Below are 16,588 nucleotides of genomic sequence, written 5' to 3'. Positions count from 1 at the left end.
CCCCCCCCCCCCGCATCGCCCCCCGACGGGGGCTCCCCCTCCCGCCCCCCCCGGCCCCGCGTGCCCCGAGGGGGCGGTCCCGCCGTCCCCGCACAGGTGCCGGCGATTGGGTGGAATATGCAAATGCCGCGGTGACGTCAGGCGGCTCCGGCCCAGAGAGCTGAAATAGGGCCGGCCCGGCCCGCGCCGCGTACTCGGTCGTCGCCTTTCCCGTCCCGGTACCGCCGAGCCCGGCCGCCGCCCCCTTTCACCGACTCGTTCCGCTTCTCCAAGGTGAGTTGTTGTGGCGGCGGAGCGCCCCCGCAGCGGGCTGCCCGCCCGGGGGTGCGCGGCACCGCCCGCCCCGTACCGCGGGGTTCCGCTGCTCTTCGCGCCGCTTCCCCCCCCGCCTCGCCGCCGCCAACCTCCTCCGTCTCTGCCCGCCCGGGCCGAGGGGAGGGCGGCCGCCGGAGCCCCGCCGCTTCGCTCCGCGGGGTGCGCTCGGGGGCCGGGCAGCCTCCCGATGCCGCCGCCGCCCCACGCGGATCCCCGTCCGCCCGCTGGGCGCGGTAACAGGTGGGCGGCCGCAGCGGGGGTGGGAGCCGGGGGGCGTGGGGGGGACGGCCTCGGAGGGGGTCGCCCCCTCCCCAGCCCGAATTGCACACCGTGGGGGGCAAGAGGTGGAGGTGCCGCCCGTGGGATGGACGCGGCTCCCTCCCCTCGGGCGCGGAGGGAGGCGCGGGGGGGAAGGCAGAGGTTCTTTCCCCCCCTCCCCATCTCCCCGTGCCGAAGTTGCGGGGCTGCCGCCGTCGGTGGGGCGCGGGGTCGGGCGGCGCGTCCCGCCGCGGTCGCGAGTGGGGCCGGCGTTTTCTCCTTCGCGGCCCCTAGGTGGCGCCGTGGTGCCGGCGGCCGTCGGCCCCGCGGAGCGCCCCGTCGGGGCCCCGCTGCCTGCCCCGCTGCCTGCCCCGCTGCCTGCCCCGCTGCCTGCCCCGCTGCCTGCCCCGCTGCCTGCCCCGCTGCCTGCCCCGCTGCCTGCCCCGCTGCCAACGCAGCCCCCCCCTCCACGTACCACCTTCAGCCTCCGGTGCCTCCGTCGACGGCCAGCGGCTTGAGTTTGTTAGCTGGCAAGCAGAGAGTGATGATTTTTTTAAAATTTTTTTTTATTTATGATAGGTACAGGGCTCCCCTTCCCAACTTGTTTAAAATGCTTCTGCCTGGTGGGAATAAATGGCTTTCCGGTGGTGCTGAGCACTGGGTGCCCAGCTGGAGGGTGATGGAGGGGATGGTACAGGACTTCTCTGAGCGTAACCTCGGAGCAAGCCTGTGATTGAAACGTAGCAAAGTGTCACGGAGGCAGCCTCGAAAACAAAGGTTAAAACCCTGTGAGGTTTAGGAGCTTCTCGGCAGCCCTTCATCCCTGCTGGATTGATGTCCCCCAGATTTCTTCTGGGAGCGTTGAAGTGTCTTGGAGAATTTAAGGATCAAATGGAATATTCTTAAGTATGCTTTTGCTCAGATGGAACGTCTGGTTTGTACTTAAACATTGTAGCTGGTTCCAATGAGTTCTTAATGCATCAAAACTTTAAGTATTTATCTAAGATACTGCCAGTAGCTGACTGAAATGGTTATTTGGCTTCATTATGTCTCGTTGAAAGGTTATCTTAGAATGGATTTTCTCCTTAATTTTGTAGCGCTTGTAGTGCTCACTGAGAAATTATGGACATCAAAATTATTTTGCAGGCCATAGAAATGCTGTTTAGATAAGGCTGAAGCAATTGGAGCAGTTGATGGCAGAGGAACTGAGGACCAGATTCTTATCTGCTGTTAATAGAGCCAATTTATATAGAGGTAACGGTTTAGTCCGAGTGCTTTCCTTTTGCTATAGCAACAGTCATAACTTCAGGTAATTAAGTTCAACCTCTTTCTTTATAACGTGAAGCATGTTGGAAATCATTAAAAGCTATTTTGAACTCTTAATTTCTCAATACTATAAAAAAAAAGCCACAGTTTAAGTAGCCCTGAAAACAAAGCCAATAGCTGCTTTTGGAAAATTCTTTAATCTTGTTACAGTCACCATAATTGAATTCTTAAAGCTTCCGTGTTGTGGAGGAAGAAATTGTGGGATCTCTGCAGCAATCTAGCTGTTTGACAGCTCGTATTCCATGTCACATAAATGCTTTAAACAATCTGTGGTGTTCTCCACTCAGATGGCCAGTGTGACTAGTTCTCTTCCTTTTTCAAGGTGACCCTTTTTGCTTGAGCAGCTCTAAAACCTGTACCCTAAAGCCTGTGATTGTATCTTTGGCTTGCATCTGCTTGCTGTTATTCCTCTTCGTCCAGAGGCGTTGCACCAATTTTCTTGCGAGTTGAGACTCTCCCTGGGTGTTGGTGTCTGCACAAACCCATCCGAGCTCGGGATGGGCGTTCTGCAATTGCTGGTCTTGCAACAGCACCTGCAGGGCTTGGCCACGGTGCACGGTCCTGCCAGGCTGGGCACCACTTGCGCAAGTGAGCCGTCGTGTTTGAGCTTCTTCGCGTAATGGTGCGTAGCATGGTCCTGCTGTGCTTGAGGTAGTATTTCTTGGTAAAGTAAGGCCAGCTGCAAGGAAGGCTGTAATGCTGTTCTTGCTCAGAGGCAGAAACTGCAACCTTTAGGTAAACTTCTAGGCTTTGCATTTCTTTAACATAAGAGCCAAAATTGCTTTGGAAGTAATTCTCCTGAAACCAAAGGAAATGTGTCACAACTGGGTGTGATGCTCTACTTTATTTACTTTAAAATAGTTTGGTTTAATTCTAGCATCTGCATTACAATTACTAATTTCTGCATTACACAGTAGATTAAAATCTGTCTCTCTGCTCACACGCATTGCCAAGAGCAGGTGTGTGATAGACTCCCCCCTCCACCCCCAGCTCTTGAGAGACTTCCAGCGTTCAGCCACAAATGTTCATTTATTTTTTTTTAGTACAACTGCTTGTTTTATGCAGATGTTTCCGTATGCAAGCTTCGATTTACCTGCGTAGTGATGTCCATACAGGCTCACATCCTGCAAATCTGTCCCTCTTTCAAGTGAGGAAAGGAAATTGGTAGTAAAACTTGTCTGAGTTTACAGTGGTGGTCTGGATCTATTCAATCGATTTGAATTTTTCTCTTGACTTCGGGGAACTTTAGACAGCAATCCGGTAGCTGTATTGCATGATGCAACTGCAGACCAGATTCTGCAAGGAGCCTTCCACTTAGCTCAGGGTAAGGCGGTGCTGAGCTGTGGTTCAGGATGCCAAGTGGCATGAAAATGCTGAATGATTTCAGAGTTAACCCTCACCTGATATTTATGGTGCCTATTTGTTGCTTGGCTTAGGCTATTCAGATACATAATGAATATTAGTGTGTCCTCCTCTTACTATGAGTGAGAGCAATTAGTGTACTGTCAGTCAGTATGCAATAAAAATAAGTAATTTCTAAACTGACTCTGGAGAAAGATGTTCTACAAATTCCATTTATTAAACAAGTGGAGTTTCTAGCAGCAGGTAGAGGCTGCCTTTTCACTTTCATCAGTGTTATAGGCATCCTAATCCAAACACCATCATGTTTTCTAGCAGTTAGTTATTTACTAAATATACATTAAACTAGCTAGTACCCTGTTTTGCTCTAGGATTGTAATTTCAAGCAGCATATGAGTCAGAGGTCTCTAGAACTGCAAAGTGAAATAGTTGTATTTGCTGTGATGGTATCAACTGAGCATACAAAATACCTCTATTAAAAATGTGAGAAACAGTATTGCTGTGCAAGAGCAATTCGTAATGTAACAATGTACTTTGTCGCTTATTGATATAGTGACTTTGGTTTATTAAACATTTATTTGTAGCCCCAGTAACATTACATCTGAGGTTTCTAATTGGAATTTAGAAAGCCTAATAAATTTTGATTTCATCCTGAGTGCTCTCAATCCAGGGTGTTTGCGTTAGTGCTGAGAAAAAGGAATGCCTGAACTCCATGGGTGCGTGGTGTGTGGTGGCTGTAGGCTGCGCTGGTTCTGTTGATAGTGTGTCTTTGGGCAGACAGAATGCCTGAAACCGGGTCAGTGCTGGTGTAAATGGTCGTGGCTCCAAAATTAATAGCGATGCGCCGAGGCTTGGGTATACCCTGCAGCAAATACATGGCATGAAAACACTGTAAAATGAGTCCTGTCAAGACAAGGGATGTCATGGTGACTTAATTCAGCTAGGCTTAATTTTGCCATTAGCAGGTAACTTGCCTTGTTAATGTATATTGCTCAAACCAAGCAGCAGCCTGTCACTTGCATGCTATAGAAATGCCATCGCTTGCCTCATTAAGTGGTCATTATGTTTCGTTACGGGTCCGCGTTAGCATCCTCTGCAGCTGCCGTGAAAGGTCAACACTTCCCTCAGCTACCATGGAAATGGTACCACGCCTGAAGACTCCTTTGGTATTTTTATTGTGAAAAGTAATGACACAATCTGGTGTCCTGTTCCCCCAAAAGTTCAGATGAAGTACAGAGCTCTCCTGGCTGAGCTTCCAGGGCACCAGCGCAGGGTTATGCATGTATGAAACACATGGTAGTTCCATCTGACAACGCTTTGAGTAACTGCATTGGTTTTATTTCCAAATTAATTAAAAAAAAAAAACCAAAACCCAATGAAAAAACCAAACCACACACAAGACAAGAACTGCTGGTCCAAGAGGATGCAGTTATGGTGGAAATCCTTGCTTGCATCTTCCCAGTCCCCTGCAGCTGATGCGGGGCTGTGGTGGGGCACTGCCAGGGAAATGGTGCTGCTGTTGAGTAGGGTGAGTCTGGGAGGGATTGGAAATGTCTCTCTTTGGATCAGAGGCAAATGAGTGGAGAAGTTGCAGCCCCAGGTGAGGCTTACCTACATCATGGTTGGAGAAGCCAGCACAGAATTTGTTTCAGGTCTTGCAAGTTTTAGTGGGTTTGGTGACCATCTGGGGGAAGAGTGACTGTTCTTGGGTTTTGGGTATCAGCTCTCAGACCCTGGCTGGCTGGCCCTGCAAACCTGATCGTAGCCTAAGGGGGTGGCAGTGGCTGTGTCTGCTCGAGGCAGTGTCATCCTCTGAATCAGAGGGGAATAATGATATTTTCTGTCACATTGCTGGAAGCCTCCAGTGGTCCAAGGGAACCGTAGAATCATAGAATGGTTTGGGTTGGAAGGGACCTTAAAGATCATCTAGTTCAGACCCCTGCCGTGGGCAGGGACACCTTCCACCAGACCAGGTTGCTCAAAGCCCCATCCAACCTTGAACACTGCCAGGGATGGGGCATCCACAGCCTCTCTGGGCAAGCTGTCCCAGTGCCTCACCACCCTCGTAGGGAAGAACTTCTTCCTTCCATCTAATCTAAATCTACCCTCTTTCAGTTTAAAGCCATTACCCCTTGTCCCATCACTACACGCCCTTGTACAAAGTCCTTCTCCAGCTTTCCCGTAGGTCCCCTTTAGGTACTGGCAGGCTGCTATAAGGTCTCCCCGGAGCCTTCTCTTCTCCAGGCTGAACAACCCCAACTCAGCCTGTCCTCATAGCAGAGGTGCTCCAGCCCTCTGATTGTTTTTGTGCCCTTCCTCTGGACTTGCCCCAACAGGTCCATGTCCTTCTGATGTTGGGGCCCCAGAGCTGGATGCAGTACTGCAGGTGGGGTCTCAAGAAGGGAGTAGAGGGGCAGAATCCCCTCCCTCGACCTGCTGGTCATGCTGCTTTTGATGCAGCCCAGGGTACAGTTGGCTTTCTGGGCTGCAAACGCACATTGGTGGGTCATGTTGAGCTTCTCATCAATCAACACCCCCAAGTCCTTCTCCTCAGGGCTGCTCTCAATCCACTCATTGCCCAGCCTGTATTTGTGCTTGGGATTGCCACAAACCATGGGCAGGACCTTGTGCTTGGCCTTTTTGAACTTCATGAGGTTTGCACAGGCTCACCTCTCAAGCCTGTCAAGGTCCCTCTGGATGGCATCTCTTCCCTCCAGTGTGTCAGTGGCACCGCACAGCTTGGTGGTGTTGGCAAACTTGCTGAGGGTGCACTCAATCCCACTGTCCATGTCGCTGACAAAGATGTTAAACAGCACTGGTCCCAATACCGACCCCAAATGCGGGTGTCTGGGGCTTTCCTGAAGATCTGCTGAGGGTGCAAGTGTGAGTCCCTGACTATGAGTGACCGGGTGTTGCTAGGGGTTCTGGAGATGGGATAAAGTCACCCTTTGGCTTCCACAGTACCATAATGTCGTGTTTTGATGTGGTCTGCTTTTGGATGCAGCAGTTAGATTTAGAAATCCCAGGGCTTCGGTTCTGCAGGTGCTGTGTGGGAACAGACTGGGAACAGCAAGTCCTGTGGAGGATAGTTTTGCGGGTAAATGTTTCGCAAAACTGCTATAATGTGGGAATTCATTGCCAGTACATTGATGGGTGCAAAACGGGAAAATCGATGTTTTGCTGCATGTGCTGTGGGAGTCTGCAAAGCTCCATCGACACTGACGGAGTGTGGATGGGTGCCGTCAGCTGAAGCTTCCACCGTGTTATTGAATCTGAGCTGGGTTTTGTTGCGAGATGATTGTTTTATGAGTGTTCTCTTGTTTTCAACAGACGTGAAACGATGAAATCAAGAAGCTTTTGGTTATCTCTCATATTGCTTGGGGTTTTCCCATCTGTCACGAGGGGATGGATGGACGTGGACAGGAGCAGGAGGCTGTATTCGGATGCGGGGAGGTTGCATCAAGAGGTACTGTACACCAGCTGCTGCTGCGGCTGCAACTCTTGTCTTTTTATTTTTGTGCTGTGTTCAGGCTCTGCATACTGTGCAAACAGAAAACAAGTGAGGGCTTACCCATGTACATTTGTATTAAACACCTGCTGAGGAGGTCAGTGAAGAAACAGTGAAGCAGAAGCTCTTACACTTTTTGAGTATGCTGCCATTGTTCTGGGAGGGAAATTGTGCATCTGGCCGTTGGGGAGATGCTGTCTTTGCCCCAAATTCTTTACAGCTGGGGCTGCTGGGACCAATGAAACTAAATTTAATACGCAAACTTTGTCCTGGCTCTTCGTTTGGGTCACTGGACCTTCAGGTGAAACCTGAAAAAAGTCCTTTTGCTGCTTAAAAAAAGGAAAACTGAGCCATAGGTGGTTCTAAGAGAACCAGCAAAGTTACTGCCCAGAGCACTTCCCTCCTGACTTTCTGATGTTGAAACCCTGCAAAGCGCAAAGTAATTGGAGAGGGACCGTGGGAGCACGGTCGAAACCCTGCAAAGTGCAAAGTAATCGGGGAGGGACCATGGGTGCACGGTGGCCATAGCAAGGGATGGTGATCTTCATCCACCGGAGAGGACCCCTGCTGCTGGCTCGGTGGGGAGGTGGGACTCGTGGTGCATTAATGCAGGACAGTAATGCCCTCGTCAGCATTCAATCCCTGGGCTTGTGGGAGTGGAGAAGCAACTGAGCCTCTTTTGGGTGCTGGAGGTGACAGCGTTGGCTTTTGTTGCAGTGGATTAAGGTCCCCATTCTGATCGGCGTTCGGTGTCCCAGCAGGGACAGTGGCTTTCTGGACCAGAGCTTACCATGTGGCTTGCTGCACAATGTCTGAATCTGAGACATGTGGATGAGGCCATAAAAATCTAGAAATGTGACTTTCATGAAAAGAAAATTATGAATGCTGAAACGATTTCAGTTATTTAATTAGTTCCTGATTATCATAGGTTTGCTAAGTGATTACTCAAATGTCTGAAAGTGGGAGATGGTGGGGGGGGAAAGGGAAGGGAAGACTGCTATTTTTTTAACTGCCATTGCCTAGAACACTTATGTACTGGCAGACACATTAGTCACTGCTAGGCTAATGATGACCCTTTAATGGATTCATGCTGCAATTGGATCTTATATTTAAGCCTCAGGATTTTGTTCTAGTTGGAGAATCCCATTTCTCCCAGTTGCATCCCACCTACAAGTACCCACAGTTGTGTGCCTTATTTCAATAAAGCAGTTTCAGCCAATTAAAAAGCTGCCTTTTGCTACTTAGCAGCACTCGGATCATTTCAGTGGAGTTGGAGATTCTGCAGTTGCAAGTTCTGTCTCAGGTGTACTTTTTCCTTGAGGGTATCCATCTTCTGTTCTGTAAAAGTGAAGAAAAACTGTTCCCCTCCACATGTCCACTGTTATTTTGTTGCTATGTAGACTCAAGTAGTACACTGGCACTCTCTTAAACAGGTTTTTGTATTGTCTCAGATCACTTTTGCTTTATTATTAAAAATACTTAAATATTTTTCATGCTTTTGCATTTTAAAAAACCCCTCATTCTTTACTAATGCGTATTGTGTTTTTTTTGAAAAAGTTACTCTGAGGAATTAAATTCATTACTCAAATGATTTACTTTAACATAAATTGTAGAACTATTATAGTACTTGAAAGACATTAATTCATTTGATCTTCCTTTAAAACCCATGAAGTTATTGTACCAATTACTTGATCTTGCTTGAGGTGAAAGATTCTAAGCTAGAAATGTATTTGTTCAGATTTGCACAGAATTTAACACGTGTGAATATTAAAATTTTTAATGTATGAAGAATGCAGTTAAAATAGCTTCAAGGGATGTAAGTTATAATGCAGATTTTTTTTTTAAAAGTAACTGTACAGAAGGCTTGTTCCACAAGAAATAGTGTTTATACAGTGTGGCACCAAACACCAAGATGAATCTGGAAGCCTTGAACATAGCTTTCAGGTAGGTCAGTGAAGTTGAGATAACTGTTGTTTTCTCTTAGAAAGTGTTTATTTTGTCTTTCAGAAAATAGTTTAGCCATAATACCTCTTTAATAGTAAAAATCACTTGAAATCCTTTTCCAGTGATATTGAGCTTTGTTCAGTTTGGAGCTCCTTATTCATGAGAAGGTTGTTAGTTACCAAATTCGTGGTTTCATTAATATGTAATTCCATTAACATGCGTTTAAAACATTGAATCACAAATAGAAAAGCTCCTAGCAATTCACTAAAATTGCTTCAAAAAATGTGTAAAGGGTTAATTTACAGGTCAAATAATTTGAAGTGTGCTCTGATCTAAAATTCCTATGAACTTCATCAAAGCAAATACTTGGGTATGGGTCACTGACCTTCACTAATGCTTGTTCTGATCTACATAGGAACAAGTTTACTGAATCAAAAACATTGCTTAATTTATGTTCGGATTGCTAAATCGATTTCTTCATGGTCTGTGGTAGAATTATTGCAGTTGTGCTTTGCATTTATAAAGGAAAAATAAGTCTTGAGGCCATAGACAGCAATATACAGCCCTTCTGCATGAGAAATTAACTCTCTAACACAGCAATGGTGTAAGTTTTCTTGATGCTCAGCCTTCCACCTCTCAAATTTCTGGGATGTTCCTGAGAAGAGGTTTGTTTTCTGAAGTATTTTTAGTCCTGATTAGAATAGTTAGTAAACCTGTGCATGCAGTCTGAAATTCCATGGGTGTAGAATGAACTAAAATAGAAAACGTAATTAAAAAAAGGCAATGTTAGTATTTAACTGAAAAGCTGCAACCTGCCGGGTCCATATTAATTTTGGAGAATACTGCTGTCACTTTTACAGTGTGAAACTTCTCATAGGCTGGTTCAGAGGGTGCTGGAAAGCTCTTGAAGCTTCTGGGTGCTGCACAGGGACTTCTGTGGAGCTGGAAGGTGCAGCTTCCCAAGGTTGAACCGTCACGGCACTAAATCCTACTGAGTGGAATATATACCCAAATACCTAAATATATAGAGCTCACCACTCCAGGGTGATGTTTTTGGACAAGTTTTGCCTCTGCCTTCAGCAAGGCTGATTCCATGCTAAAGTTGGATATTTTAGAGGTGACCAGATTTCATGGGCAGCTCTGTGCTGGCTCAGAAGGGCTTTGAGTTGTCCATGAAGCACCATGTGTGATCTGGGGTCACCTCTCCTCTCTTGAAAGGAATTCTCAAAAATGTAGCTCTGTGAGTCATTGCCAGCGGCAGTGGCTGTGAAGGGAGTTTCCAGCATAAGCATAGCAGCAAAGAGACATAAACAACCTGGATCCAAAATAAACCTGGAGTACAGATTTGAAGGTGAACTCGGCCAGGAGATTCAGATGGGAAGCCAGCAGTACTACTCCACTCAGTCTCTACAAGGTAATCCAAACTAGTAGCTCAGACTGATTTTCTAACCTACTGGGGTATTTTACAAGAGCATCTTATTAAATATTGAAAATTGACAGCTAGCTTTCCTTCTCCTGTTCCCTGCTTTCTGTGTGAGAGACTGCTTTTCTGTGTGTGCCGAAGCCAGGCTGGTTTTGCCGTGGTCCTCGGGGCAAGTTTCTCATCTCCTCTTCTCAACCTGTGGTGCAGCAGAGCAGCGCCGCAGGTCTTCATCAGCTCTTCCAGGAGTGGGTCTCCCATCTGCTGCAGGGAGCTCCTCAAACAGCGCTACATCTCAGAAATTAAATTCTGTATTATGTTTGCTGGGGCACTGCTGGCAGGTAGCCTGAACAATATTGTCCTAGCTGGATAGTGTGAAAGTGGAGAGTAATCCTGTGTTGTGGTACACGTATAGTTGTTTTGTGCTGAATTGTTACAGGAAATATTTGGATGTCACTGATAGCTCCTGAGTGGTTACAGTACAGACTGGCAGGCGTCCTGTGGTCTGCTCTGGGCTACAGAACCAGAACTGCTCTGTGGTTTTGTAAAAATAGTTAATTGCTTTCATTTGGCTTTTATGCAATGCTCTATTTTTGCCACCCATCCTCCTATTTAAAAAGCCTCCCGAGACACCAGAAACATGTGCACAGCACCCCACACTCCTGTGGGGAGAAGAGCTCTGTCCCTGGAGAAGCTTCTCTAGCGCAGAGCTCGCAAGTGATGTTCCATGTGCTCTTGCAGATCCAAGCGCTGCCACGTTTGCTTTTCCCTTCTCTGTGCTGCAAGATGTTCATACCTCACTGATGCACCTTAGCTGTCTGTTCCCTGAAAGGAGTGGGACACTGTTAGTGTGCTGTCACAGCTCAAATTAGATGTACCACTGCACAGTTCAAGGGTAAACTAGGCCAGCTGTGCCAATATTATTTCAGTTCCTTGATAATTTTTACCCATTATGTTTGTTAACCTTATCTGGCTTATGCCTTAAATTATATCGCCAACCTCAAAGTATCCTGTGTAGTTATACCAACTCTTATTTTTATGCTAATGAATGTAGCAAACATGCTCATTTCTTTAAGGTATCATAACTTATTGGCATTTGGAAGGTATTGGCTGTATAGGATACCCATTGTTTGACTTGTTCATTAGTTATTACTTGCATGACACCTGAACTGCTTAAAATCTCTAAGTAGTAAATGTCACCTTAACCTTCACCATGATGGCAAACAGCTGGGTCATACCAGCCTTTCAGTGCCATTCTGAACAGGATAAAGCATCCCTCTGGAGTCCACTCACAGCCTCAACTGCACTTGTCCAGGTGTATCAATTATTGCTGAAATTCCTAATTATCTTCAGATTCTTAAATATTGTTTCACTTACTGCTGCCGCTGAAGACCATAGTTGTTTATTCCAAGCAGCAGGGGAGTCATGGGGATGATTTTGTGCTCCTTCCCCCAGCAAAGTCGTATTTCCTGATCTGACAGACTGCGAAAGGAGTGCTTTGGGAAGTAAGGTACAAAATTGCAAAGGCTTTTGATAAAAGCTTTTGCTTATAATTCAAATAGAGGCGTAGTTTCAGAACATGAGCTTGGAATAAGACAGGCACAGTGTATCAATTTTGCATGCAGTTGAAGATCTAATATCCTGGTATTTATTTTAAGAATTATTATTAGTAATGTATTCTCTGCCATGTGTGTGCTCTTCCTGCTTGTAAGTCAGTTTGGAGAAAGGAAGGAAAGAATCAGATTTGAATTAAAATCTATACTGGGCTACAGCCTGCTCCTGTTTTAAAAGTTAATGAAAGTAAAGGGAGACAAGACTTTATTTTTGTATCACTTTGGTATGTACTCATAAGCCACTCCTTGTTACCTGCATTTATGTGATATCTCTAACGAGCTGTAATTGCTGTTTGTAGACCATTCTAAATCTTAACTAGTATATTATCCCTGTGGAGATGAGAAGCTTTTGCTGGGTGCTGGTTATCAGAGTATCTGCAGTTCAAGGTGCTGTGGAATATTTTCATAGTATTTGGATATACATGTTGGGGTCCTTCCTCTGTACCCCAAACCCCACTTTACCCCTTCCCAAGTACCCAGAGGGTTTAATAAATGCTGTATCTTATGGGATGCTATTATGCTTGAAGTACTAGAAAATTTGAATGTTGGGTTATGTGGAACAAGGCAGGTACTGTATACTTGAATAGCAGCATAAAATTTGAAGAATTTTAGTTTACATAGATGGTTATGGTTTGATAGTCAGAGTGCCAGGGATTGTCAGGATGCATCTATAGCACAACTTCAAGATGAAACCCTCTTGTATGCAGTCCCTTACAGAAACAAAACCCTGCTCCCTTTATTATTTTTTTAAACTTCTGGTAAGATGCAGTGTGTGATACCTCTCGGTGGTCCTGCATTGCCCAGCCTGCTGGGGGCTATCACCTTCCAGCTGACAGCAACCAGGACCACCAGCTGCTGCAGGGATGCCCTCCCTGCAGTTTAAGTGGTACCTTGGACACTACTGACCTTGAATTTTGGTGCTGTAGCTAGTGCTTGGATGCTGTCCCCTGGGGACCATGGGCTCAGGGTGGCCAGCTCTGTGCTGAGCTGTGGCACAAACTGACCACAGGAATCAAACTTCAGGAAGTTTTTCTCATGTCACAGTTGAGCACCTGTGAAAAAAATAATACCTAGGTGGGGAAATGCTGGTATATTCCTGAAGCAGAGAATAAGACCAGAGTAAAACATCTTGCAAATAAAAAAAATCTAAGGTGATTTTAACTTGGCTATGATGTGGCAGAGGGTTATACTTTCTGATACTCTGTTCAGAAGCTACTTAACCTCAAAAGACTAAATATTGACTATTTTTTACCAAATGCAGCATATTCTCCCTTAAAAAAAGGCTGTAGCAGTGGTTTTTAAAGGAAGACAGTTCTACTTAAAGTACTTTCTACCATCAAGCAGGGGAATTCTCAGTTTTTTTTATATTAGGAAGGGTACCTTTGCAAATTTGGGTTTCTAAAACAGGCATCCTATGAGCTATGACAATGTGGAAATTTATGGAGCTATACCTGGGTTTCTCATCTGAAGTCTAGAAATAGTGGTGAGTAAAATCAGAGATGCAGCAATTATCTCAATTAGCTACCGTATGGGTGAGCAGATGATACTGTGTGATGTGAGACATCAGAGCTTTCCTCAATGTTTATACCAGACAGGACAAATCTAAATTGCCAGCGTCTGTACTGATAGCAAGCTTTCTCTAAATGGTAGTGCGTGATTTATTTTTTCCTCATGCCTGCTCAAAAAAATAAAGTGGATGTTCTCTGCCTCATTAGCGTCTTTTTTGAAAATATTCTGTGTTCATGGTTGTAAACAGAAAATCCTGATCATCAAACTAAGCTGTGTATTAGTCATAACCACTGCAAATGCTAGAATTGGTATGCACAGTGCCTCACCTAGCCCTGTACTGGATGTCAGTGTAATTTTCTTGACCCCTCACTTGAGATAAGGAAGAGCATGCTCTGAAGAGGGGGGAAAAAAAAAAATCCCTGGGATGATAATCTATTAATAGCAGCAGCTGCTTCTTTATTAATTTGCTAAATGAGTCAGGGCTGTATATTTAGAAATTGTACAGCAGTTAGGCTGATCCTGAGAGCAGGTCCCTGGAGACTTGGTGTGTGCAGGGGTAACATCTAATTTAGTGATAGACCCAGCATGAGCCCAGCTGCATGTGCTGAATTTGATTTATCCCCTTGCACAAGCACTGCAGTCTCATCCACAAGGTATCTGGTAAGAGGGTTGCTACAGTCCAGCAATATGGGCAGCTTGTGGATCTGAAATGCGTTACCTATTCTTCTGCATCTCTTCCATCTGCTGCATTAATTGTTTTTTGGGTTTTTTTTGGCGAAGTTCCCTATGTTAACCTTTGCTTATGGTCATAAAAAAGGGACTCCTTTTGACTAAATCTGCATCAGTGTTAAAGGGCAGGAGACTGAAAACACTGCGAGGTTATCCTATGAATTGCTATACTTGAGGGCAGTTGGTACCTGGTTGGTGCCAAACTTGGTGGTACATGTTAAGCATCATGCTTGTGGGATCAGCAGCTGCTAACAAAAAGAGGATGGCAAATGCACAGCCATATACAAATCTCTGTAAATACTGGTCTGCAAATGGAGGAGGTTGGGAAAGAAAGAGAACTACAAAACAACTGTGCTGTGAAGATTTGCACCTTAAAATGCTACATTGAGCTATTGCTCAGTGATTCCTGCTTGTGATGTGCCTCTGTGCATGTCTGGATTATAAGCACTCATCCTCTGGTTTTAGTTAAAGGAAGACTAGGAAGAAATAGCAAGCAGGAACTTGTCTTTCCTGATTTCAAGCCTAATTTTGACTGTTTAATTACTAACCTTGCAAAGTGTGCTCACTTTTCTCTTCAAATTAGAATGCAGGAAAGTGCATGTGGCCACATGTGGATGTGCAGGGACAAAAGGAAGAACAACTGTTACAGAAAAATCAGGAAACAATCTTTTTTCCCTCCCTGTTGGTAGCTTGTCTATGTGCATTACATGTCACTTACAAACCGAGTATAAAGTACTGTGAGGCTACTGTAATTTGTAATAGTGCTAGACTCTGCATGCATTTCAGAGCAGTATTTTAGGGCAGGGAGCCTTGTCCCATGCTCCGTCTCTTGTTGTGCCTGGTCTGCAGCCCCACGGGGCAGCGCTGGGGCTGTCCTGCGAGTGCCTCATGGGCAGGAACGACCAGCACAACTACATCCAGCCCTGAACTGGGGAATCGTGTATGGCAAAGCACGTGTGGTTGTGACTGTTGTCAAACCATGGGCTATTTTAGTAGGGGGTTGGAATATTTTTATTTAAGACTGCTAAGGGCGTGTATTACACATACACCTTGATGTATAGTCCATGGTTGTAAGATCTAGGTTAACAGATTGCTTTTCATCACGCACAGCTTGTAGTGATGTGACTTTATACATGCATCAAGCAGTTATAAATTCTAGATACCTAATGACACTTTTTTAACCTGCTTTAGGTGGTTAGCATTGCCTGCCTAAAGGCTGGACTGTGTCATTTTTCTAGAGTTGAGGAGAACCTCAAGAGCAGTTTGTGTGTCTGCATCTTGTCCCCAGTCCCATGGGTGTTTTAAAGCTTTAGGGAAGCTCTGCTTCATACTGTGCTTCCTGCAGACAGATCTGGGTTAGCTTTGTTTCTGAATGACCTCCCCTTGCTCATGCTGCAATAATAATTTTGTGTAGTTAGAGCATCCACACGACTGTTCTGCTCTGCCTGCTCATTTCTTGTCTGGAGAGAGTATGTGGATGTTATTAATGGTGATTGCCCCTGAGGTGTGGGAATTGGGTTTCTACATGACAAACAGTCCCCACAGTTTGGTACAGCAATTTCTTGGGCTCCATAGATCACTCTTTTCTAATAAGAAATTAGCCCTTCAGTGTGTTGGTCCTGCCTGTAGTTAGAGAGCTAAGAGGAACATGCACATGCTCCTTCCTTGCCCCAGTCTGCTTGAATGCAGCTCTAAAAAGCAAAAATGATCAACTGCTGGTTAGCATTGGTGAAGGAAAGCTAAGCTGAAGTGATCTTAACAGAGAAAATTATATTCTTAGTGTAGTGGTGGTTCTATTTTTCCTGGGCTTCACTTGTTAAAGATGTTCAGAAGCAGCATCCCAAAGGCTGCACACCAAGACACCGAACAGGGCTGTTCGGCAAACTGGAATTTGCTCAGCCACAGGAGAGTTGAAGCCAGATCTGCTGTTATCCAAGAGTGCAAAAAAACCATGAATTCAGTGGAGACAGAAATAAAATACAATATTTGAGAAAGAAAACCTTTGACTGTGCAGTGTTTTGTGGAAATTGGAGCCTGAGCTAGGAAGGTGCTGTGCACTCCCTGCCAACAGCGTGATGCCCTCCTTTTCCAGCAGAGTCAGGAGATCAGGGGCCTCCTGCTTCAGGAGCAGAAGAGCAGAAGCTTACGTAGCCTGCTCTCCCTGCAACAGGGATTTACAGGAAGAAGATAGCATTGCCTTGTATAGTGCACAGTATGTTCTTTGTTGGTGTATAGGACAGATGTAGATATGTTTTTATACAGAGGTGTTTAAAGGTTTCATTTATACTGATACCAAACAACCTGAAAGTGGTTTTGCTGCTTGGATCCATCACTAATGTCTGTCAGTAACTGTTTGCAGGACATTGGCAACCAAGCACTGTACTACATTGTGTATTCCCTCTGTGTAGCTGTATTTTAACTCTGTACAATGAAATTTCCCCCTGCCCTCCCACCCCATGTTTGTTCTGAATGAAATCTGATTCTTCATTCCAGAAGTGCTCTGCTCATCCATGGGCCCATGATTCAGCATTAATCAGGAGTCTATAACACAAACCGGCTATTATGTCTTGGCAGGACATCTAGATGCTGTCTTCTGAAAGACTGGCA

General features: G+C 45.6%; 1 protein-coding gene across 1 annotated transcript in view; it reads left to right on the top strand.

Annotated features, from left to right (window-relative positions):
* The first annotated feature begins 502 nt into the window (after positions 1 to 502).
* Positions 503 to 16,588, top strand: part of FSTL4 (follistatin like 4) — a 237,747-nt gene continuing 221,661 nt past the window's right edge. Inside the window, exons 1-2 of the mRNA XM_075056388.1 lie at positions 503 to 555; positions 6,589 to 6,724. Of these exons, the coding sequence (XP_074912489.1) occupies positions 503 to 555; positions 6,589 to 6,724 (189 nt within the window). The remainder of the gene's footprint in view (positions 556 to 6,588; positions 6,725 to 16,588) is intronic.

Source organism: Buteo buteo, chromosome 24 (genome assembly GCF_964188355.1).
Source record: "Buteo buteo chromosome 24, bButBut1.hap1.1, whole genome shotgun sequence".
Taxonomy (NCBI): domain Eukaryota; kingdom Metazoa; phylum Chordata; class Aves; order Accipitriformes; family Accipitridae; genus Buteo; species Buteo buteo.
This window is presented reverse-complemented; position numbering and strand designations above follow the sequence as displayed.